We start from the raw sequence: 23893 nt of genomic DNA on the forward strand, positions 1-23893 counted from the left end.
TCTCCCGAAACCCCGAAGTAGCGGAGCAAGTAGCTATAGCTATAGCTATGCTCGACAGCAAACGGGAATTCATCTACAGCGACTCCAGGCCGGCCATCAAAGCCTTCGAACGTGGAGTCATCTCTGACCAGGCGCTACGTATTCTGCGCAAAGCAGACCCGAGTGCCCTGAAGCACCATACTGTCATCTGGTTCCCCGCCCATCTCGGCCAGGTGCCGGGTGCCCTATCCAACCTCAACGAAATCGCCCATGATGCAGCGCGCGCACTTACCGACCGCACCGCCACAGGGCAACCCCATCTTGCTGGGTTAGATACCAATCGGGATGCACGAATGACGTACAATGAAATAACAAAGCACTTTTACCTGGAGCGCCGCATTTTCCCACCCCCACATTCGAAATTTAACCGACCGCAGGCATTAACCCTACGCCTATTACAGACACACACGTACCCAAACCTTGCCACGTTTCACGTTTATTATCCCAATGCATACCACAGCGACACATTCCCATCATGTGGACACACAGCGACACTCGCACACATGCTCTGGGAGTGTAGAACAACTCCTCCCGACTCTACCTCAAGCAAGTGGGAGAGGTCCCTCAGGAGCTCACTTCTCGCCGACCAGCAATGGGCCGTCCAGCAGGCCCACGAAGCGGCCGCCAGGTACTCCCTGTCGGTCCCTACGTGGGAGACGCCCGCTACGTGCTAATCGCGTCCTGCAGGACCGAAATAAAGTTTTTTCATTGCATTCTATCGAATGTTGATTATCCTGGTGGCAAATACTGCAACTAAGCAAGGTGTGCGGTTGCTCTGCTAATTAAGTGATATGCGAAAATACCACATTCAGAAGGCTGTCAACAACAAGAAGAACAATAAATTAAACAGGATGCTAAACGGCGACTGATGACCCTGACTGCGAGAATAATATTACGGTCAATTAGCTTGACAGACCGCAGCGGGCAAAATTACCCTACGTTAACCAGGGGCGCTTACATTATGCGAGTGATTGAGCACACCGGTCATCTAGATGGGGCCGCTCCTACCTTCTTAAAGTTGTACCAAAGTAGGTCACGGTGCAATGATGCTAATTTTTGGCGAATGAAACGAGAATAATCAATCAAGGGCTCGTTTCTTCATTAGAACAACCAAATAAAACCAACTTACAGTAAAGCCATTATAAATATAAGGAGCAAAATACGTAGACTTTATATTATGACATTTATTTATTTATTTAGATGTTTAAGTACTCTCAATGACATTCGCGGCGTCAAAGAAAGGAATGGTGTTATAAGTAAAAAATGGCAGTCTTGAATGACGCATGATCAGGGTCGCTGGCGATGGGGGCACGAAGGTGGTACCATTCAGACGAAGTCTTGGGCACGTCTGAGTGGAAGTACGCGTTATTATGGCAGAATGGCACATGAACTTTGAAATTCTGGTTGATGCAAAATGCAACTTAAGAAGAGGGCAAGGACAATGTGCGTTTCAATTCGGGATTCATGAAAAAAAAAAAAACTTGTGGAAGAGGCATAGGTGGGCTTGCTCCCTTCTTCTAGAAAGAATTGAAAGGTCGAGAGAAGTTTTTGTTGATGAGACACTAGCAGCTCGAAAGTAATTAGCGACAGTGAAACGAGGAGAGAGATTTTGATTGGCTTCTATGGCGTTGACAAGTACCAGAATGGGGATTCCAGATTGATTAGGCATGCACGAGTTTATATCTGACAACTGTTTTACAATGAAGTTTCAACGAAACAGGCGCTAATGAAAAGTAACGGAGCAAGAAACCTAGAGTCCGGTTCACATTGCTAATACCATAATTATTATTGCTATTCCATGTTGAATTTTTACCTATAGGAACACCTATATATTTGTAGGTGTAGGCGGATGACAGCTGAAAATCAGTAATTGAAGAAACGGGGCTAGTGCAGTCAGTACTTCTTCACGAGATCCTCGTTATTTTACACTTGTTGATACTGAGTTTAATTGACCAGACATAATTAGAAAGAGGACAAAAATCAACATGACCACCGGTAGGGACCAAATCTACAGCCTTTTGATGACGCGTTTGATGTTCCAGCGATCGAGCTAGGGCGGCAGATGCTCTGCCATCCACTATACTGTAGGGGATTTCCCTCCGCTCTTTTTCTATCTTTATTTTCTTTTCTCCTCCCATAGTGCAGGGTAACAAACCACATGCTATCTTTCCAAAAGGCCTTCATGTTTTTTTTTACTTCTCTTTATTTCTCTTTCTCTATGTTTATGTGAGAGGAAACTTGGAATTATTGCCAGAGCCGCTGCTAGCTACGAAAGCTAGTGTGGAACACTCTTTACCAGCTGACGTCACGTAGCACGCTATTTCGTAAGCTGACAGCTCGTCCGCTGGTTTATCAGGTGTGGAATAGTAAATGACAAGGTCGGCTAATGCACGCTATTGGTGTTGTACCATATATGTATTTTCTGTTCAAATATCAACACACAAGTACTCTCACAAACACCTAGACAGTACCTTGTCTCGGATCTGCCCAGATGATTCCTTTTTAGATTCGAAGCAGCTTACTACGCAGTTCAATCCGGTGTGCGGCGTGACCAACCTTACTGCGCACGTGCAACAGCTGCTCCAAGCACTGTCAAAGCGCACTCACGCGTTCCGGCCTGTGTGAGAGGGAGGGTAAGACGCTGTGGCCTCTCCCCCTTGCTGTGGTCTTTCAACGCTGTGGCCTCTCGCCCTTACACTCTCTCAGCAATCATGTGATGGCGTCGGGGAACGAGATTCTGCAGACGCAGGCGGCGAACGCACTTGCTTCCGCGTGGGACGCTTCAACGCGAGTTCGGCACGAGTATGAACAACAGAAACTGCAGTGAATACGTAGTGTGCTCCACTTGCAAGGACGCGTATTAACATCAGGCCAGGTGCCCGTGATAATTGGAACATTAGGTCTGCCACGCGCTGCTTCGCATGCTACTCATGTTCCCCTTTAGAGGGAGATGGTGTTATTTTTTAATCATTTCGTTTTTTTTTTCCAAATCCTCTATGCAGGCGGCTCCGACCCTCCCATGGACCGGACGCTGATTGTTATCCAGAGGACGCGCGTCAACCTCACCATCTACGCTAGCCTGTGCATCTTCTGTGTCCTAGGGATCATACTCGCCTCGGTGTTTCTCGTCATAAACATCAAGTTCAGGAACCAGAGGCAAGCAGCATCACCTGACGAGCGTCCACTTTTTTCTCGAAGCATTGAAAAATGTTCCGCTGCAAGTCACATTTAAGTGCTTGGCAAACTAGTAGGAAGGCACGTCGGTGAAGTTCGTTTTCTAAGCGAGGCTGGCAGTTGGGCTCCAACGTAAATGCAGTTAAAATATCACTCGAATTCACCAGTCCAATAAAAATGCTAGCACTTTTTTTCTTACGATGCATGCATCCAAAGCAATTCTTAACTTGTGTCGTGATCATCCATTCCCTAGCAGCTTTGCGGCTCACGAGACTAAAGAATACTCCGATAACCTGCGTACTCGACCGAAAGCAGTTGGGTTAAAAACAGGCGTGTTACTTGCTGGCCGTGTCACAAAAGAGAGAGAGAGAGACACCTCAAGGGCGCTTGACCTTCGAGAGCAGAGCGAGAGCGTAATCGGGTCCCGCGAGCATCGCCTTCAACCATACCGCAAGGAAAGGAACGCTTGTGCGCCTAACATCGGCCGTTTCAAACTATCCTAAAATGTCTACTGAATGGTCAGTTGCTGAGTACCCATTACGCCATAGCCATTCCTTTCGCTAATTGGCTACTTACGTTCACTTGCGCAATACACACTCTTTAATGAGTAGGTCAGCTTTAAAGCACCCACTACTTGCACAAACTACTTGTTTTTAAGCCTGGTGCGATTCTACAGATTCTTCCACGCAATATGTCATGTGCTACAGAGACACCTTGCCCTACATGATGTTCATATAGTGTCTTTTTTTTAAGCGAAGCATTTCATTGCGTCATGCGGACACTTTAAGCGTTTCTATCTATCTATCTATCTATCTATCTATCTATCTATCTATCTATCTATCTATCTATCTATCTATCTATCTATCTATTCATAGGTGCTCTTGCAAACACCTCCCTTAACTTGGGGTCGGGGTAGACTGAAATTAGTATTGGATTATAAGATGGTTTGAGGGTGATGAGTGTCTGGTCATGAGATGAATATTATGCAAATCTTGTCGCGTAAGACGTCAAACCCTTTCCTCCACACCCGTGTGGCTAACACCCGTATATCGTGGGCCTCGGTATGCGGGTATGCACAACAGGCGTTTCGACAGTTCCCATCTGCCGAGAAACGGTGATAATAAACGTTGGTAATTCAAGTGCAAGAGTGTCAAGCAAAACCAGCATTGACAGCGCTGACCCGACGCATGCAAAGATTGATTGATTGATTGATCAATTGATTGCTTGCTTGCTTGCTTGCTTGATTGATTGATTGATTGATTGATTGATTGATTGATTGATTGATTGATTGATTGATTGATTGATTGATACGTGAGGTTTAACGTCCCAAATCCACCACATGATTATGAGAGACGCCGTAGTGGAGGGCTCCGGGAATATCGACCACCTGGGGTTCTTTAACGTGCACTCAAATCTGAGCACACGGGCCTACAACATTTCCGCCTCTATTGGAAATGCAGCCGCCGCAGCCGGGATTCGATCCCGCGACCTGCGGGTTAGCAGCCGAGAACCTTAGCCACTAGACCACCGCGGCGGGGCCGACGTATGTAAAGAGTAAATGCTATGGCCCACATAGGAATCTAACCCAAGCACACTTCGTGACAATTCAGTGTTCTATAGCTCAGAGCCACTCCGGGTCTTGGAACTGCTTCGGAAAAAGACCCTATGCGGGCGTAATGTTGTTGAAACACCAGTTCTGATGGCAGTACTCCCCGTCTAACTTTATAAGCCTCACAGAGTTGTATGTACTGCAATGTTTCAGGCATCACTACGTGTAGCGTTAATTGTAGTTAAGCGACATCCACTGATGTAGGTCTACGTACCACTATGCAGGGCTACCATCCCCGCAAGCAAAAGTGCTACATTTCACCTTAGCGTTTTTGGTGTTGGTAAGCCTCACCGCGGTGGTCTACTGGCTAAGGTACTCGGCTGCTGACCCGCAGGTCGTGGGATTGAATCCTGGCGGTGGTGGCTGCATTTTCCGATGGAAGCGGAAATGTAGGCCCGTGTGCTCAGATTTGGGTGCACGTTAAAGAACCCCAGGTGGTCGAAATTTACGGAGCCCTCTACTACGGCATCTCTCATAATCATATGGTGGTTTTGGGACGTCAAACCTTACGTATCATTAAAATTGGTGTTGAAAATAGTTGTGTTGCTCTTGTAATCGTTACGCAACTGCAAACAACTTCTCATTCCAAAGCAGTTTCAAATACTGACGTGGCTCTGTGGTAGAACACCCGCTTGCCATGCAGACGTTCTGGGTTCGATTCCCAATCAAAAATCTTTATTATTTAATTCATTTGCATCTTTCTGGGCTCTTCGGTCACGGAAGAGATGACGATTTGTTGCTCAGAAGCAACGATGCTGACAACAAAGTTTCTGCGAAACGAGTTCCGTAATGCCATCGCGCAAAAAATAGTTAGCTGCGGTGGAGTGTGGGATAAGCGACGTGCAAATCACTGGCGCTTGTTCGGGTATACGTCCTCTAGAAAGCCTTAAAAACTTTCTCCGGGACTGCGCGATACCTGCTACGACGCGATTCCGGACAAGATGTGTTTTTTTCTCTTCTTAAATGGCGCAGGTACATCAAGATGTCGAGCCCGTACCTAAACAACCTCATCATCGTGGGCTGCATCCTCACCTACACCAGTGTCATCCTTCTGGGAATGGACTCTGGTTTCACCTCGGTCGCCAACTTTCCATACATATGCGCGGTCAGTCCAATCGCCTTTCTTCTCGTGGTAGCTGACGATTTGATGTTCGTCGGGCCACGGACCTGACGTTTTCGGAGAGCACTAGCTCTTCCTCATTCGCGTTCAATCTGTGCCGAGTCTCTTTATTGTTTAAAATATACGGTAATATCATATAACATCTGTGTGAAAAACGAACTCCTTCTTGAAACGCTGCACTTTTCTTGGAACACACAGTCAGCCCGCACTTTACCACACAAGAGGCATTAACTCATGATACTGCCCAAATCATTTATCTTTTCCTTCTGTTGACCTTCCGTATACTGCGAACTAAAGTGGCATTGTTTCATGTGTCGCCGTTTTCACTTTACTAACTCATCTTTCAGTTTTGCCTAATTCAGAAAACGAAGCTGGAGAGTTTGCAAATTAAACAAACTGTTACGTTCTTTTTCGCTTCTAATCGCGAGCATTTGTCGGCAAAATCAATTAATAAGTAAATCGCATAATTTGCCACTTCAAAGAGTGGACGTCTTGGAAACAAGCAGGCATGGTGAACTAGAGTAACTGCATGAATAGTTAGTCTATGGTGAACTTTTCTGCGCTACAAGTTCATGAGTTATCGCAACGTTATAGGGCACCCTAATTTGTTTGTGGTGTACATAATAGTAATAATAATAATAATAATAATAATAATAATAATAATAATATATTTGGTGTTGAACACCCAAAACCATATTATGATTATGAGAGAATGCCGTGGCGCATGGCTCCAGATATTTTCGACCACGCGAAATCCTTTAAGGTGCACCTATTTATAAGCACACGAGCAGCGTCAAGCATTTCGCCGCGCATTTCACTGAGGCCAGTACTCGATCCCGTCATCTTCGGATCAGATGTCCAGCAACGTAATGATCAGATCACCATGGCGAGAGTGCGTGATGTACGGCTATCGAATTCCCAAGGTGCAATTTGTCTGTTTAACACTTCTACGGCCAAAAGAAAAGAAAGCAAAACCAGCCGAAATCACGAAAAACTTCATTCCGCTCATTTTCGGGGCTTTTCTTTTGTAATAATACGGTACCATTACTCGTATTCAATGGCGCTTGTTTATTTCAATAATCGCATAAGAAAAAAGACAACTAGAAAGTGGCTTACCGCATGGCGATTCCACAAAAACTGCCAATAAAAGGAAGACAGAGGCACAAGCGTCCTAACATGGACAAATGAAGTCCTCTAGCGTCAAGCAACAAAAGTATGACGAGTATCGCCTACACTGCTTTCGAGTTGCACCAATTTTTGCGGACGACATGTATAGCCGTTGTCGGTCAATTTGTCAGAAGATATCATGAAGCCTATGCTCGTCGACGGTCGTAACAAAGCTGGACTGATATAGATAGCGTTGCGATTCAGCGAACTTGAAAAGCAACTCAGTCTTCATCGCACATATCTAAAGGCGAAAGCCTCCATTCTCTTACACTCGCGTCCGTCCAACCCTCCGTCTTTGTGCTGGAAGGGTGCCCGCTGTGGCCTCTTCCTCTACCCTCTCTCATCGAAAACGTGCTTGCCAACAGAACGTAAAAAAAGAGAAGACAACAAAATAAAATATTGATTGATTGATTGATTGATTGATTGATTGATTGATTGATTGATTGATTGATTGATTGATTGATTGATACGTGGGGTTTAACGTCCCAAAACCACCATATGATTATGAGAGACGCCGTAGAGGAGGGCTCGGGAAATTTCGACCCCCTGGGGTTCTTTAACGTGCACCCAAATCTGAGCACACGCGCCTACAACATTTCCGACTCGAAATAAAATATTAAGGAAGTAGAAAGAAAAAGGCACGATACGGTATGGTCGAATCTAAAAGCTTTCACCAAGCACACTTTTCGTGCCCTGGAAAGATGCCCGCTATTGCCTCTCTTCTTACCCTCTCCTACCAATAACGTGCTTTCCAAGAGAATGCAAGAAAGAGAAGGAAAAAAGCAGACAAAAAGACATGACATAGTTGAATCTACATGCTTTTTTTTCGCCCAACACACCTTAGAATCCACATGGTGTACTTCAATTTTGTTTCTCTTTACGCAGGCTCGGGCGTGGGTCCTGATGTCAGGCTTCACGCTCGCGTTCGGCGCCATGTTCAGCAAGACGTGGCGAGTGCACGCAATCTTCACGAACATAAAGCTCAACAAGAAGGTGAGAAGGCCGTTTTCGTTTCCATTCACTACCAACGCGTCACACTCCACAACAAAACACGCCGGTGTTTTCGCGATGTACTGCACCGTATTAATTTACCACGAATCACCGACAAGCTTTGCATTTCGCGCATTTCAAAACATCCGGAGTAGACACACAGCGATGCCAGCTCCGGATGGTTTTGAATCAACTTGACCCCGGACCATTTTGTGTGCAGAAGATACTAGGACCTTGGGCATCTGCCTCAGTTGCGCAGAAAGCGACTAAAGCACGGCTACTTTACCTAAAGTCGAACAAACCTGAGCGACCGCCTGTAGACTATGTGTGCTCCCCGAGTGTGCTCGTGATTGTGTGCACCTTCTCATCTCTCTACAAACAACCTCTTTTCTCCCCTTTATCCCTTCCCCAGTGCAGGGTAGAAAACCGGATGTGCGTCTGGTTAACCTCCCTGCCTTTCCTTGCATCTTTTTTTCTCTCTCTCTCTCTCTCAACGCTCTAGGGTTTCGTAAGCAGTATGCTGTGCTCGAACGACATGCTGTGCACAACATTTTCAGGGTCATTAAACTCGGGAGATGAAAAAAAAAGGGTGGGGGAACCACTTGGTGAAGTAAAAAAAATAACATGACTATTGCAATGAAAGACGAAACGTCAACAAAGTTTGTTAATTTTAATATGCTAAATTTGACTGAAGTATACGGTTTACATTATTTTTATCTATTGGTGTTCTTGGTTACGTATTTGTTTTCGTGTTTGAGTTGGATTCGCTTATGCAATCGCCAGGGTTGCAGTTAGAATACAAGTGCCTAATGATCGGCTGTGATGGTATCTTGGCGAACTTTGTTGTTTTGTGTGGACATTTTGTTTACGCAATTATTTGTGTTTGTGAACTTATCTATGGAGCGGACAGTGTTCGTATTAGAGAACCGGGACTAATTTCGTGTGTCTTCGTGTGTATGTGTCTGTTTGTATGGTTTTGTGCTTGTCCACTGATTTGCGTCCGTGACTAGTATGCAAGAAGCATAGCCGGCACCTCACATTGCCTCCAAGCTCTCTTTATACACGTTTAATTAAACCATATATGCCCAAACTTAGGAAGATTAACAAAACTAATTTACTTTCCCAAAGTGATTGCTTATACGACCCCAGAAAACATAATAAGGCTTTTATTGAAGAAAAAAAAGAATTCTTTCAAACAATGATTTTGGAGCCGTGCTGTATGTAGGACACCTATGTTTGACACACCATAAACAAAAAAAACATTAGCGTCTGTTGACTTCGACCTCGTAATAAAAGAAATATTTAGTCACACATAAAACCACACGCCACACAGGCTACTAAGGGGCACACAGGCCAAACTCTGCACGAGACTCTCTCAGTCACGTCGCTGTCCTCATTCACTAGCTACAAAGGGAACGTGCATTTCACACATTCGGCCATCCTGCAATGCTTAACGTCATCGTTAAGACTGTCCCGAGAATGTTATTGACTGACTTAACATACAGATGCATTACTATGTTACTCTATGACAGATGCTCGGCCATTCTCCTATATGGAATGCCTAACCAATGATACGCGAACGAAACATGTTAAACAAAAATAAATAACAAAAAAAACTAGCTATAGCACGACACTGACACGTTAAGTTCTTCACGGCACGCAGAAGTTCGCCCGTTCGTACCGTGAAACTTTCAAGGGAATGTGATAGCTTCCATAAATCTTGACCGGCTTGACTTTGAAGAAAGCCACAACGCGTACGATGCCAGTGTTCCCTAGTCTAAACTGCGGCTTAGACGCTTGGTCAGGCTCGGGCTTCGACTTTTGTTGGCGCGTCTGCGGCGGTTCTTTCTTCAGATTCGCACCGGCATTTCCAGTGTTCTTGGTGTCGTCTGGTTCTGTTGTTAAGCAGGATGGCCGAACATTTGTATGTCAAGTCACGAGAACATTATCGGGACAGCATCAATGAGGCCGTTAAGCGTTGCAGGATGGCCGAATGTTAGAAATGCACGTTCCCTTTGTAGCTAGTGGATGAGGACAGCGACGTGACTGAGAGAGTTTCGTGCAGAGTTTGGCCTGTGTGACGCTTGGTAGCCTTTGTGGCGTTTGAGTGTAGCCTGAGTGGCGTGTGTTTTATTATGTGTCAGTAAACTATTCTCTTCACTACGAAGTCTCGTGTGTTTAAAGGACGCTGACGAAGCCAACACGCCTATTACTGTCATACTAAAGTCACTGCACACCCAATAAGTGACGAACAATTGACAAAAATATCAGCAGCATGGAGAACAATTTGACTCTATATTACTTATATTTTTTACAGTGTGACGCTCAGCTACACTCACGGGAAATAGCCATTTTGTGACTGCAAGCACGAGGCTGTTTTTATCCCAGTGATCACCTAGACCTGCATGTGACGAGCACAGGTCATCATAAACACATCTTAGGTGGCGCTACCTTTTTTACAGAAACAACATGCGAGTTACACTGAACATAATCTCCATCCTACATGTACTGGGCATATACGGGTTTAAAAAAACTTCTTTAAAACCATTTTTAACGATGATAAAAGACCCCAGGACTCGTAGTTTAAGTTCTCGCTATTCTCGGCCACCTAGATCTGATTTGTGGGGTTTAACGTCCCAAAACCACCATTTGATTATGAGAGACGCCGTAGTGGAGGGCTCCGGAAATTTTGACCACCTGGGGTTCTTTAACGTGCACCCAAATCTACACGGCCACCTAGATCTGACTATTCTGGTGTGTAACTCTAACCCAAGTAGGAATGAATAATTTTCTTTGCTCTTACCTGACATTAGGGAATGTCGGCAACGGTCCACTAGAGTCGGCTAACGTTGGCAACTGTGACCTAGCGTTGCTGATGCACGGTACGACAGTTATCCTAAACAAAATCGGCTACAATTGCTTTATGGGTTCTGCGAGCTCTGTTTAGACTGTTGCTGGAATCGGAAACGAAGAGTTATTCAGGCGCATAACGGCTAACACAAGCACTTTTAAAAACTAGAATTACCATAATATTGATTCTTCGATAATGAAGCCCCGAAATTATGGGCTTCATTATTCTGTTTTCTGGTTACAACTAGCACTGGAGCCTGGTTCCGGGATTCGGAGTGCCACCGTGAGGCGCGAAGATGTCCTTACTTATATGCGCCTAAAGATGGACAAATAATCTATTTATATAATGAATCACGCAATCAAGAAATCAACCAAGACCGTTCCGGCATAAATGGCCTACTTGAGGAAAACACGTCGCAGCTATGGTTGGTTGTGAGCACTCGGCAGTCAAACATGAATATTTCATTTTTTTTACGTACGCGCGTATTTCTGAGCTGAAAATAAAAGCGAAAACGACCATGACGCAAATATACACAACTGCACGACGAATTTGCTTACTTGCTGTACCCGTTGTTTCGAGCTGACGTATATCGGTTTGCTGGCCTCATAAAGCGGTGCACACGCAACACGCCGCACTTACCCGACTCCGAGAATAGCAGCCGAATCGATAGCTTGAAGACATAGGCAATGTATTACGCCCTGGCTTCTGAAACCCGCATTTACGCGTGCAGACACGTCGTCTTGATATTACTGCTGACTCTGCTGCAATGTTCGGTAGCCCTGTCTTAAAGAAGGAGGAGGAGGGGGGGCTGCGAATTTTAGCGTGTGTAATTATCTCATTTAGTGAGTGTATATCAGGACATTTTCATCGAAAAATAAGGCTTCCTGGCTATTAATTCAGTTGCAAGTTCACAGCTCAATGAAAGAGCAATGAAAATCAAAACTAGAATGTTGTACCCACCAAAACACCAGCTCCAAAAAACGGGCTTGCCCATGTGCAATAAGTCTTTCATTTGCTGCTATCGTTTTACTTAGCTATAGTAGTTTTTTAAAGATTATGTGATTTTCTACGGGGGATAAAAATAATTCAATGTTAAGAGCAACTAGATTCAGTCTCTTTTTCACCCCTTTTCTTTATTACAGTGGTTTGTTTTTATTATCTCGGTTTTATCTTAATTTTATTTGTTTATTGTAATAACGAGTTGCTGCTAAGCTATTTCTAAACCTATTCTTTCGTCAATGTAAATAATGTTATAAACAACACACCGTACGATTTGTGGCCGATCTTCCGAATTGAGTTGGACCAAATATTTTAGGAGCAAACAACTGACTCTCCAAAAGCAGCAAGCCGAGAACGGCTCTGCTATTTAATGCGCGTAGGGAACTCCAAGGACAGCAAGCATTCTTGGTGAAAAGAAGCGAAATAAACAAGGCAGAAAAAAAAGTGAGAGACGAAAAACGAAAGCTTTCTTTCACCAAATATACATCATGAACTGGACCAAACTTCTACTCTTCTACAACTATCACTACACGGGCTGAACTCTATTCATACAAACTGCTCGTTCGTTTTAAAAACTGAAGTCGGGATTTGAATGACTCATCAAAAATAATCAGCAGTCTTTTTTTCCTGTCAGTACGAAATTATTCACCTTCACATCAACCTAGTTGACACAAAAGCAATTGGCTCTAGTTATTCTTTCAACGAATACCGCTTGGTCCGCCATGCGTATCGCAGTGCATGGTTCAGCCATATTGTGCGTATAACCCTCGCTCTTTCGAGATCCCATCTTTTGACAAACGCTATCTGCAGGCCGTAACGAACGCACCTTCTCTCCAAACCTCGCAGGTGATCAAGGACTACAAACTGTTCATGGTGGTCGGGGTGTTCCTGATGCTCGACGTCATCATCCTGACCACGTGGCAGATCGTGGATCCCTTCTACCGCGAGGCGCGCCGCGGACAACCTGTGGTGAGAGCCCCGATCTGCAATCGCACGTCTCTTGCAGCTTGGTTCTGTTCCGAACGTTATTGGCTGCTGCCATGTTCTCGACATTGACGACATTGTGCTCTGTTCTGGTGACTCCCATCAAAAGGATTCAAACAAGACGATAGTTCAACCGAAGGTGAAATCCTGAAGGGATAACCAAGAAGGAAGGCAGAACAACAAGAAATAAGGCAGTGAGATTGCCGAGGCACACGCCCAGTTTGCTTTCCTACGATGGGGAAATGAGAAAGGGGAGTATAAAGATAAGAAAGAGGAAAGAGAAGAGAAAGAGAGGAGCAAATTGTCAGTACATGGGCTGGCACGTATGCAGTGGTGGCACTGTGCAAAAGTCAAAGGTGTTCACACAGGCCCGCAGAAATCGTTAAAATGGAACGTCGCTAGAGCCAAAGCTCCGACAATTGGACTTACCGCTTTTTAAAATATTTTCTGGTGGGAAAGCGTGTCGCTCCGATCATTCTGCCACCGTGGGAATTACTTGCCTAGCTGATCGTGAGCTGATCGGAACTGGTGAGCCTAAAAGGTTCAAACTGTAGGAAAGGGACTGCTGAACTTTTACTGAACTTTGTCTAGCGACAATGCTGCTGCAAGCTTCACAGAGTAATACGATGCCAATGGCCTGAAGCTTAGGCGAATTCATGTACTACACTCATAATATCCACGATGGCTGAAGTGGCACGCGTTGCAGCTCCCATAGACACTAGCGCCAAATTTCCCTTTAGTGTACTGTTATTAAACTCCATGAAAGCAGCAAGTCCCGTCCTTGGCTGTCTGTCTACGGGTTCGTTTTCTAACTCTCTCCCTACAAGAAATGTGGAGGAGGAAAAGAGACTTTGTGTATTTGTAGTTTGTTTCACTACCTGCAAGCTACTCGCGGCATCTTTCCAGTCTTTCTGTAGCACCCTACTCTTTCCAAAGCATGTCATCTTCCTCCACTTCATTGGTTAGGAGATAATGAGCGAAGGATACCCATGCACGAAGACAGTGCCTGCCCAGACGAACATAAAGTCTTTGTTGAAACATTGTCTCCAGTGACAGCAGTGCTTGATGAATTGATTCTAATCACCTCTAATCAGCGGTGATGCCATAGTAGATATTCTATGAAGTCCTCGCGCTCGCCTTTATATCGAGAATATGGCTCACTCCCACCGATGAGAAATCGGCCGTTCTTAGTGAATGCCACACCCGGCACGTAAATGATGCTCAAGTGACAAGCTCCGCATTCGGGCGCTCCATTCCGCTATGACACTGGAGCTTAAGACCGTTCCTGCGGTAACGTAAGCGCCTCGATTATGGCGGCATGTCCATAAAGCTCTTTGAAGCACTACATAACTCCTGGGCGTGTAGGTTCCTGCTATCGATGAGCGACTATGCGCAGTTCCAATGTGCCACTCCCGAGGTAATAGATTCACAGTTACCCAGTTGGCGATACGAGCATTCCTCCATTATCACCGTAATGGAGAAACAGAATTTTCATACGCCCCTTCTGCGTCTTTAGGTGGAGCGCTGTATTGAAAGGTGACAAATTATGGCTTTGTAATGCGTGTTCTTTTTTTTTTCTGCAGTCCCCACTTCATGTCACAGCATCGTCATTTCGACCCGAACACATGCGTAAGAACCAGCATTTGAGCGTTTTAAGTTGGCGTTTTCACACTCCGCTCATCAGCTAAGCGGAGCGTGAGTGCGCGAGCGCTCTTCGCTTAGCCGTATAAGTGGGATAGCAAAGCAAGGCCCACGCTCCGCGTATGGGCAGCCTACGCAGAGCGTGGCTGACGCGCATCGACAACCTATTCATAGGTTTAAAGCCTATGAATAGAAACTCCACAATGCCTGCTTCACGGGGATGATGAACATTATAATTCGGCATATCCGCGTACATTGTGGATCTACGTTTTGCGAAGCATGCGGAGTGAACTTGACCGTGTTGTAATTTTTTTATTGAGCGAGACGTTACAAAACGACGCTAAACATATGTACAAACGTTACACGCACAGAAATATGTTGAATAGTCGCCGCTGTTTATATGACCTACCCCGCCGTGGTGGTCTGGTGGCTAAGGTACTCGGCTGCTGACCCGCAGGTCGCGGGTTCGAATCCCGGCTACGGCGGCTGCATTTCCGATGGAGGCGGAAATGTTGTAGGCCCGTGTACTCAGATTTGGGTGCACGTTAAAGAGCCCCAGGTGGTCGAAATTTCCGGAGCCCTCCACTACGGCGTCTCTCATAATCATATGGTGGTTTTGGGACGGAAAACCCCACATATCAAATCAATCAAATCAATCTGTTTATATGACCATTTCCTTGCACTTGCGCAACGATGCCAACAGGAACATAGGCATTAGCAACACCAGAAGCGACAAGCTGATATGAAGCGCTGGTGCTCGCTAGGGTAGCCCTTGACACTGCTACATAAAATCAAATTCAATGGATGGCACCTAACTACACCATGACGCTAACCCCACGTGACGGCTGTATCATAGGGGTATATAGGTAATGTTTATGTAATTGGACAGTCAGAACTGTAACGACAGCTAAAGTTTCACGAACATTATCATTTACTTGAAATGTACTCCCGATACCCGGTGTGGCTCGGTGGAAGAACGCTTGATTGCCACGCAGAATGCGGAGGTTCAATTTCTCCTGGAAACCTGACATTTCTTCTTTGCACTCGTCGGGCCATTGCTCCCGATGTAAGCTTTTTCTTATAGCTCACGCGTTAAAATTGTTCATATCTGTTCTCACCGTTACCGGGTAAATAATAAGTTTCTATCACCTGTGGAACATACCCACATACCAGTGCCCACCCACCCACCGCGGGTATGTGCCAATATCTGGCGGGAAGTGTTTGACGACGAACGTGACGGTGTTGTGACATTCATCATTTCGGGCCAGCGCGTCATATTCATCAAACAATCTTACCCAGATTAGATAGATAGATAGATAGATAGATAGATAGATAGATAGATAGATAGATAGATAGATAGATAGATAGATAGATAGATAGATAGATAGATAGATAGATAGATAGATAGATAGATAGATAGATAGATAGATAGATAGATAGATAGATAGATAGATAGATAGATAGATAGATAGATAGATAGATAGATAGATAGATAGATAGATAGATAGATAGATAGATAGATAGATAGATAGATAGATAGATAGATAGATAGATAGATAGATAGATAGATAGATAGATAGATAGATAGATAGATAGATAGATAGATAGATAGATAGACAGACAGACAGACAGACAGACAGACAGATAGATAGATAGATAGATAGATAGATAGATAGATAGATAGATAGATAGATAGATAGATAGATAGATAGATAGATAGATAGATAGATAGATAGATAGATAGATAGATAGATAGATAGATAGATAGATAGATAGATAGATAGATAGATAGATATGCAAAGTGGTTGCAGTACGCACAAAAATGCTTCACATTTAATACGTGTAATTATTATTCAGCGCAATGTTGAAATTTAAAATGTCGTAAAGCCCATTTCAGCTGTCAATTGGCATCATAGGAGAGTGACGCGATCACCACCCCATTGCCTCTAGATGTTAGCTCACAGTGTGACCAATATAAATAATTTATATCGTGCATGTCAGGGTGTGGATTACAGATGATAAGAACAAGCGCAGAGAATTACGACGCGTGCAAGCATGTGTTCAAGGCATTTATGGCCGATCTCAAACAATGCGACGTATTCTCAGTGACACATATCCAGCTTCACAACCTTTTCTGTACTCGGCACTGTACTCAGCGGACTACACCTGCAATGTAACGTCCATGTTACAAAATTTATCACCCTCATAGCAATACGTGACAACGAAGCTATGCCATTAAAGGTGAGAGGTGGTGAAGTCTTTGGCGTAACCAGGGCCGAGGTAAGGTTGGAGGTACTGAAGAAGTTTAAACGCCTTAACACCACTACCACCCCCCCCCTCCTTAATTTTTTTCTGATTTGGCATGTGCACACATACATGCACACATACTTCATGTACGTGCGAACACACATAAAGAGTGACTCAACCCCTCACCACCTCTTCCAGAACAAAATTGTGACTACAGTCTTGAACTCTTCGGAATACAGAACACTAGCGGGACCTTCATTATTTTAAAGTTGCCGGGAGCCCCATCGCTAACTACTGCATCATTCACCGTATCTAATCTTAACGAGTTCTCGTAAAAATTGTGTAACTGAAGAAACAAGCCATCGCAAACGCATGAGTGTTTAGGTAATTGTGAATGGGAAAAAAAATATCGCAGCCACTTGCACATTTGGCCTCAGAGCTTTTCCAACCACGACGGTGTCACAGCTCCGCGTTTATCATCTCGAATATGCATCATTAGACAAGAGAAAGAAAGCGCCTCATTTCCATATCACGCTCTCGCTCATTTCTGGGTCAAAAAAAAAAAAAAAGCCGAAGGGCCGGCTTATGCAAAACGCGGCTCGTATCGAAGTTTTGCCCGGCTTAAGTTGCTCGTTTCCGAGGCAAAGTTCAGCCGACAGCTTGACGTCTTGCTCTTAGCTACGATTCGGCTTATGGTCAGTATGTGCGCTGTAACTTCGCGAAAACATAACGAAATGCCGGCGTTATCCGGAGCCGTGCAGTTCGACGAGCTTGCAATACTTGCGAAATACGGCTTATTCGACGGCTGGAAACAGGATAGCGACGTATAGCAAGAATGGCAGATATCCCCAGAGTAACAATGCATTCGTATAGGATAGCGGATTTAATGAGAAGCCGGAGATGTTAGTGTTTGCTCGCTAGATCTTTTACCACCATTCATATGATATGACCGTTATCATAACCGAGCTGTTGAAAGAATTTGGGACAGACGTTAATTTCACAATAGCCATTCGCTACACCATTATTCGTGATATATTGCTTTCGTCCTTAGGTTTTTATACTTCTGTCGGGCTTGCTTTCAGCATTACTTCCACGCCGTTATCCAGGAGAGTGATTGATTGATTGATTGATTGATTGATTGATTGATTGATTGATTGATTGATTGATTGATTGATTGATTGATTGATTGATTGATTGATTGATTGATTGAGTGAGTGAGTGAGTGAGTGAGTGAGTGAGTGAGTGAGTGAGTGAGTGAGTGAGTGAGTGAGTGAGTGAGTGAGCGAGCAAACGAATGAAGGAACGAATGCCTTCGAGCAAACACGGCGTCTCGTTTGACAGGGCACACGTCCGCAAACTACAGGAACTGGTTCATCATCACCAGGTTTGAGAAAAAAAAATATTGTATATCAGCCGCCCGCGAAAGGAGGCGAAGTTAAGACAGCGTCCTCAGAACGAGAGGTAGTTTTTCATGACCTTTCAAGTCGCCCGAAGGCCACTGGTTCTGGAGTTTCGCTGCGAGGAGGATGGGCCTCAGTGCAACTGCCAGGCGGCCTCAACTTTTCAATTAGACTCAAGAGCCAGCTGCTTGGTACCGGTTATGTCGATCCGAGAAACCGAGCAAGCAAGTCCCGACTGCGCCGGAGCAGCCAGTGTACATTGCTTTTTTTTTTTTTCTCGCACGAAGAAGCCAAGTCGAGCCGAAACCGGAGCCGACCGAGCCCCTCAATCATCCACGCGCCACTTGTTCGCTTCGCAATTGCGGCTCGAGTGTACGCCTCGCACCCGCGCGAGTGTGTCTTTCCACAAACGGGGCGGTGTCGTATACAGTTGATTCGACGCAGCGCTGCAAGGGTTGGTGGTCCGTGAAATGGTCCCATCCGTTCATTACGCGGCGGGATGTAGTGCCCCACCTCCTCACCATTTCTGAGCATCTCCTCCAATTCGTATGGATATTTATCTTTCAGGTCTCGGTTTGTAACAATAAAAAAGTACACTTTTCCACGATTAAATCGAGATTAGGTAAAAATGTATTGATTTTACAATGGCGAATAAACGATATTTACTACATCTTAACCCTCAGTAGCCAGTATTATTTTGTAGCGGCGCAGTGATCAAGAAATGATGGCGATGATGATGGTACTACAGGGCTCCCCCCCTAGCGCTTTGCGCGATTCGAAGGCATATGAAAAAAAAAGAAAAAAATAGTGACAAAATCTATATACATGAACGACAATCCATAAAGTGTTCATTTGGAAAGTCGAGGTTGTCAACGTTTATGGGCCATCGGTAAGCGTGTAAGCATCGGTAAGCATCGGCCGCCTTCGACGTCATCTCACGTCTCTTCTCTCGCCGCTACAATTTCAACATAAACTAGCATAAAAAACACTACTAAACAACATTATACAGCATGGGCAACAATATAATCATATTTAGCCTTTATTATCCAGCGGTAGCCGGATATAGTCATTTTTTTTTTCATCTCATGTCAGCCATAACTACACGTTATTTAACCAGAACTGGCCAATGTTTACCTATACTTCCTCAACAAAAAATGGCTGGCTCAACAGAAATGGCTGAGCTATCTTTAACAGCAGCAACCATGCAGTATTGGTCGGCACTCAGCCAACAGTGGCAAGCACTGGCAATCACTTAGACAATGCCGGCTAACTTCAGCCAGTGTTCATCAGTGTCAATACGTGAAATCAGCGAGAAATGGTCGCGGCGCACTGCCCCAGGAAAAAGGCGCAAGAGAGGCGTATGACAGTCTTCGAAATCGTGTTCCGTAGCGGCGACGCACGCTCAAGTCACGTGCGCGCAGCGCTACTAGAAGAAATAAAGATCACGTCTCCAGATAGTAATCATTTCTGAGAACGCATTGAGAGTCACGGGAGTTACATCGTTTGACCCTCAGCTTCCGCGAAGAGCTTAGAAGATCAGACTTCACCGATCTTAAAAGCTAGGTGCCGTTAAGAAATGCTACATACCTTCAGAGAGTGAACTAATAACTCCACCGGCAACGCCTGTGGTAGCGAATGCATCAGCAAACTGGCTAAAAAAATCCCTTAAAAGGCTCGTGAACCATTCGTTGAATTTGACCAGAAAACATATTCGTCCATGGCGATGTTGTAACGGTTACAAAGTTTCGCCCCGCCGCGGTGGTCTAGTGGCTAAGGTACTCGGCTGCTGACCCGCAGGGCGCGGGTTCGAATCCCGGCTGCGGCGGCTGCATTTCCGATGGAGGCGGAAATGTTGTAGGCCCGTGTACTCAGATTTGGGTGCACGTTAAAGAACCCCAGGTGGTCTAAATTTCCGGAGCCCTCCACTACGGCGTCTCTCATAATCATATAGTGGTTTTGGGACGTTAAACCCCACATATCAATCAATCAACGGTTACAAAGTTCGGCAGCTGATCCGGAAGTCGCGGGTTCGATTCGATGGAAGCGAAGTGCTAGAGGCATGTGTGCTCAGTGACGTCAGAGCACGTTAAAGAAAAAAACAAATGGTCAGCATTTCCGTAGCCCTCCACTTGTGCGTTCCTCGTAACCATATCGTGATTTCGGGACGTAAAACAGCAACAATTACTAGAAAACACGTCATATGGAAAGCCGACACTGACACGAGGAGCTTAGCCAGATCTCGCAGTCGCACGCGACACGGAAAGTTTAGATACGGAGATCGATGATGTGATTTCCTTTGGCGAGTTCAGTTCGATATCACGCTACAGAGGACATGTGCTCACTCTGCCCAGAGCTGCCGGCGCCAGCTGTTCGACGTCGAACTGCGCGCCTTGGCGGGGCGTGCTGTCCACACGTACGCGTCATGACGCGTCAGCGCGCGGCGTGTACCTTTCTCTCTTTCTCTCTCTCTCTCTCTCTCTCTCTCTTTCTTTCTCTCTATGAAGAAAAAGTGCATGCAGCCACACGTAGCTGCTCGCCCTCTCCCCCCACTAAAGAGTGACGCGATGTCTAACCTACACATTATGCTCTGACGCTGCGCCGTGCTTCCTAACGGGCTGCAGAAATTAGGCGTCTTTTCCTTCTTCTAATCGCAACCACCGCCACCGCTCTCACGCGCTGTGACACGTATACAGCCGTCAGCACCTTTAACACGAACACTTCGATGCGTGGCCGGGGCTAGTTCGATTGATGCCAGCCGCGAAGTGCCGGGCGCCTTTGCCGAGGGAGTACCTCGGTAGACTGGGATTGGTGTGTCGGCATGTGTGGTTAGCATCTTGGCAACACAACCCAAACGTACGTGGTGTCAGCGTCAATCAAACTGCAGCGGGACACGCTGTAGAGCGTTCGTGTTAAAAGGTGCTGACGGCTATGTACGTGTGGTGAGGCCATTGGCCGGTAAGGCGTCAGACTGCTGATCTCGTCGACGCAGATCCAATCTCTAGCACGGCAGCCGCATTTCGATAGAGAATAAAAAATGTAAGAACACTTGTACGCTTAGATTTAGCGTGTGCCTTTAAATAATCTTGGATGTCCACGATGAGTTTCGAGTCGCCAACTGTATGACGTGGCTCATTCATATCGCGGTTCTAGAAGTTAAAGCTGCACAACTACGTAAAAGCGTTGTAAACTTTGGCTACTGTTGGTTAATTATGCATTCGTGTACGACATAACAATGCAAAAAAAAATGATGCTTGCGTACCGCTAGGACACTGCTTTTTTTTCTACAGAATACCTCAAACACGGCGAAAACAACCCTGCACCCCAGGAATATTCGATGGTAATTGTTTGGTTACGTTTTAATACGCAGTGCAGCGCGTTTATACCGCCTGGAACGTATAATACCTCACTACAAACCACAACAGCAAATTATCATTAGCTGTGTTGCGCGTTAGCAGTGAAGCAGAGAGCTCGAACCATAAAGGAGAGCACATAAATGGCGTTAAGCTTTAGAAACAAAAAGAATAAAAAAACGCCGTGGGGAATAGGGGGCCGAAATAAACGAGCACTACCCGACCCGCTGCATCGTTCGCACGACTTGTTATTATTTCAACTTTTTTTTTCCTCGAAGCTACCTTGTAAGGAGCCGCCAGCTGGGCTACTTCAGTGTGTTTTATTTTTCTCCTCGAAAACGGGCCGATGTGCACTCTAAGAGCACTCTAAGAGCAAACCCAGGGTGCTACGAAGCGATACATTCCGGTTCGTAACAAGTGAACGCCCGGCAGCGAAATTGCCCCTCAAGGGCGAAACGACACCGGCGCGGGTTCTTGCTGCGTTCATCCGCATGAAAAAAAAGTAAAAAAAGCGAGGAAAAAAAACGAAATGACTGTTTCACGCTCCAAGTTACTGGTGTCGTTGTTCTCATGGTTACTGTTCTTCCACGCTTTTCTTTAGTGAACCCGCGTGGTTTTGATGCTTTTTTTATTTTTCTTCCTGCTAAGAAACTTCCACTTGCTCTCCTGAGCGCGGTTATTCTTACCCGCTAGTTTCAGTCGATTGTCTCTGGCCTTCTAGCTATATATGGCAGCTCGATGACTACTAGGTTTCGCGTTCGATTGGCGCATATTGATGGGGGCGGAATGCCAAATAAAGAGGCAAGCTGCTTAGATATTGGTTTACGTGCGCGCGCACACACAAATAAGAGCGTACAGCCAATATAATTTTAAGCTACTCCGTCATTACTGCGTACACCTTTTCACAGGAAAAAAAAACAACACCGCCATGATGGGCTGTGCGCGGGAGTACAAGGGCTAAGGGCGCAACATTGCCAGTGCATTTTCGAGCGGACGCGCCAATTTGCACAGCCCATGGAAGGCTATGGCGGCGCCCAGGGAGGAGGCGTTTAGGAAAAGGTGAATAGGCCCGCGTACTTCTATCGGTCTTAAAACATCACTCGCTAATTAGTCGTGCTTCATTAAGCCTCCAGTGACGCCACGTTCGGTCGATGGCGCAGCAGTTTTTTTTTTTGTTGTTGTTGTTGTTATCGATTTCTTGCGTGCGCTATCGTTCATATGTTCATACTCTCACTTTTCTTCCACCTCATTCTTTTTATTTCTGTTATCATCATCTCCTTCCTGCTGGTTTGCAATAACTGGATCTGACAGCTGTTGTAAGCGCTACCTACATCATCAACGTGAGTTATACCTTTATTCGGTGACCTGAATGATACCAGTAAAGATAATATATGGTAGCACAGACAAAGCACATGGACAAGAGAAGGCACATTCAAGACAACACAGCGCTAACTTTCAACAACAGTTTATTACAAACAGATCCCCCTAGTATATGTGCTCCACAACGTCATACGTCACATGTGCATAGCTTTCACAACCATAAATTGTAATCAACGCGCGTGCATCAGCTCATTACAACACTATATTTCGCGCGCATTTGTTCCCGGTGTGTAACCATAAAACGTTTATCGCGAATACATGTAATCAAGTTCATTATTTGTCAACATCACTGATAAACTGCACACACCCGCGTCACCAAGTGCTGAAATTCTGCCAGATTTCAATATCAATCACGTCATCTCGCACCTACTTTTACTCATAATAACCGTTTCCTTGAATTTGGGTGTGCACTTACATCTCTGGCCATGAAGGGAAAGAAAACCGTCAGGAACAACGCTATTTACTTTGTTATTGTGCTCGCGCAAGCGATCGTTTATACATCTACCGGTATGTCCAATATGGCACTTCCCACTAGTAAGTGGAATCTGGTGGACAACACACATTATGCATTCAACAAATCGGTTTCTATGCTTGTTTTGGAACACATTCGCTTTTCTTTTGTCTGGTCTTATGCTTCTGCATAGACTCACTAATCTATTGGGGGCTGAAAAAAACCACGTTTGTGCCATATTTTTTCTCAATCTCGCAATGCCAAAATAAGCATAGAAACATATTTGTTGAAATGCATCATGTGTGTTGTCTACCTGATTCACCTTACTTATGAGAAGTGCTCTATCGGACAGACCAGTAGATGCATAAAAGATCGCTTGCGCGAGCACAATAACAAAGCAAATAGTGTTGTTCCTGGCGGTTTTTTTTCCCTTCGTTGCCAGAGATGTAAGTGCATACCCAAATTCAAGGAAACGCTTATTATGAGTAGAA

The 23893-nt window shown here is 45.2% G+C and overlaps 1 protein-coding gene across 3 annotated transcripts in view; it reads left to right on the forward strand.

Moving 5' to 3' along the window:
- GABA-B-R2 (gamma-aminobutyric acid type B receptor subunit 2) overlaps positions 1-23893 on the forward strand; it is a 408105-nt gene that overhangs the window by 329120 nt on the left and 55092 nt on the right. For all 3 annotated transcript variants that reach the window (XM_075875480.1, XM_075875481.1, XM_075875482.1), the window contains exons 10-13: positions 3042-3195; positions 5795-5927; positions 7995-8102; positions 12796-12918. In XM_075875480.1, the coding sequence (XP_075731595.1) occupies positions 3042-3195; positions 5795-5927; positions 7995-8102; positions 12796-12918 (518 nt within the window). The remainder of the gene's footprint in view (positions 1-3041; positions 3196-5794; positions 5928-7994; positions 8103-12795; positions 12919-23893) is intronic.

This window comes from Rhipicephalus microplus, chromosome 10, assembly GCF_043290135.1.
Source record: "Rhipicephalus microplus isolate Deutch F79 chromosome 10, USDA_Rmic, whole genome shotgun sequence".
NCBI classification, from domain to species: domain Eukaryota; kingdom Metazoa; phylum Arthropoda; class Arachnida; order Ixodida; family Ixodidae; genus Rhipicephalus; species Rhipicephalus microplus.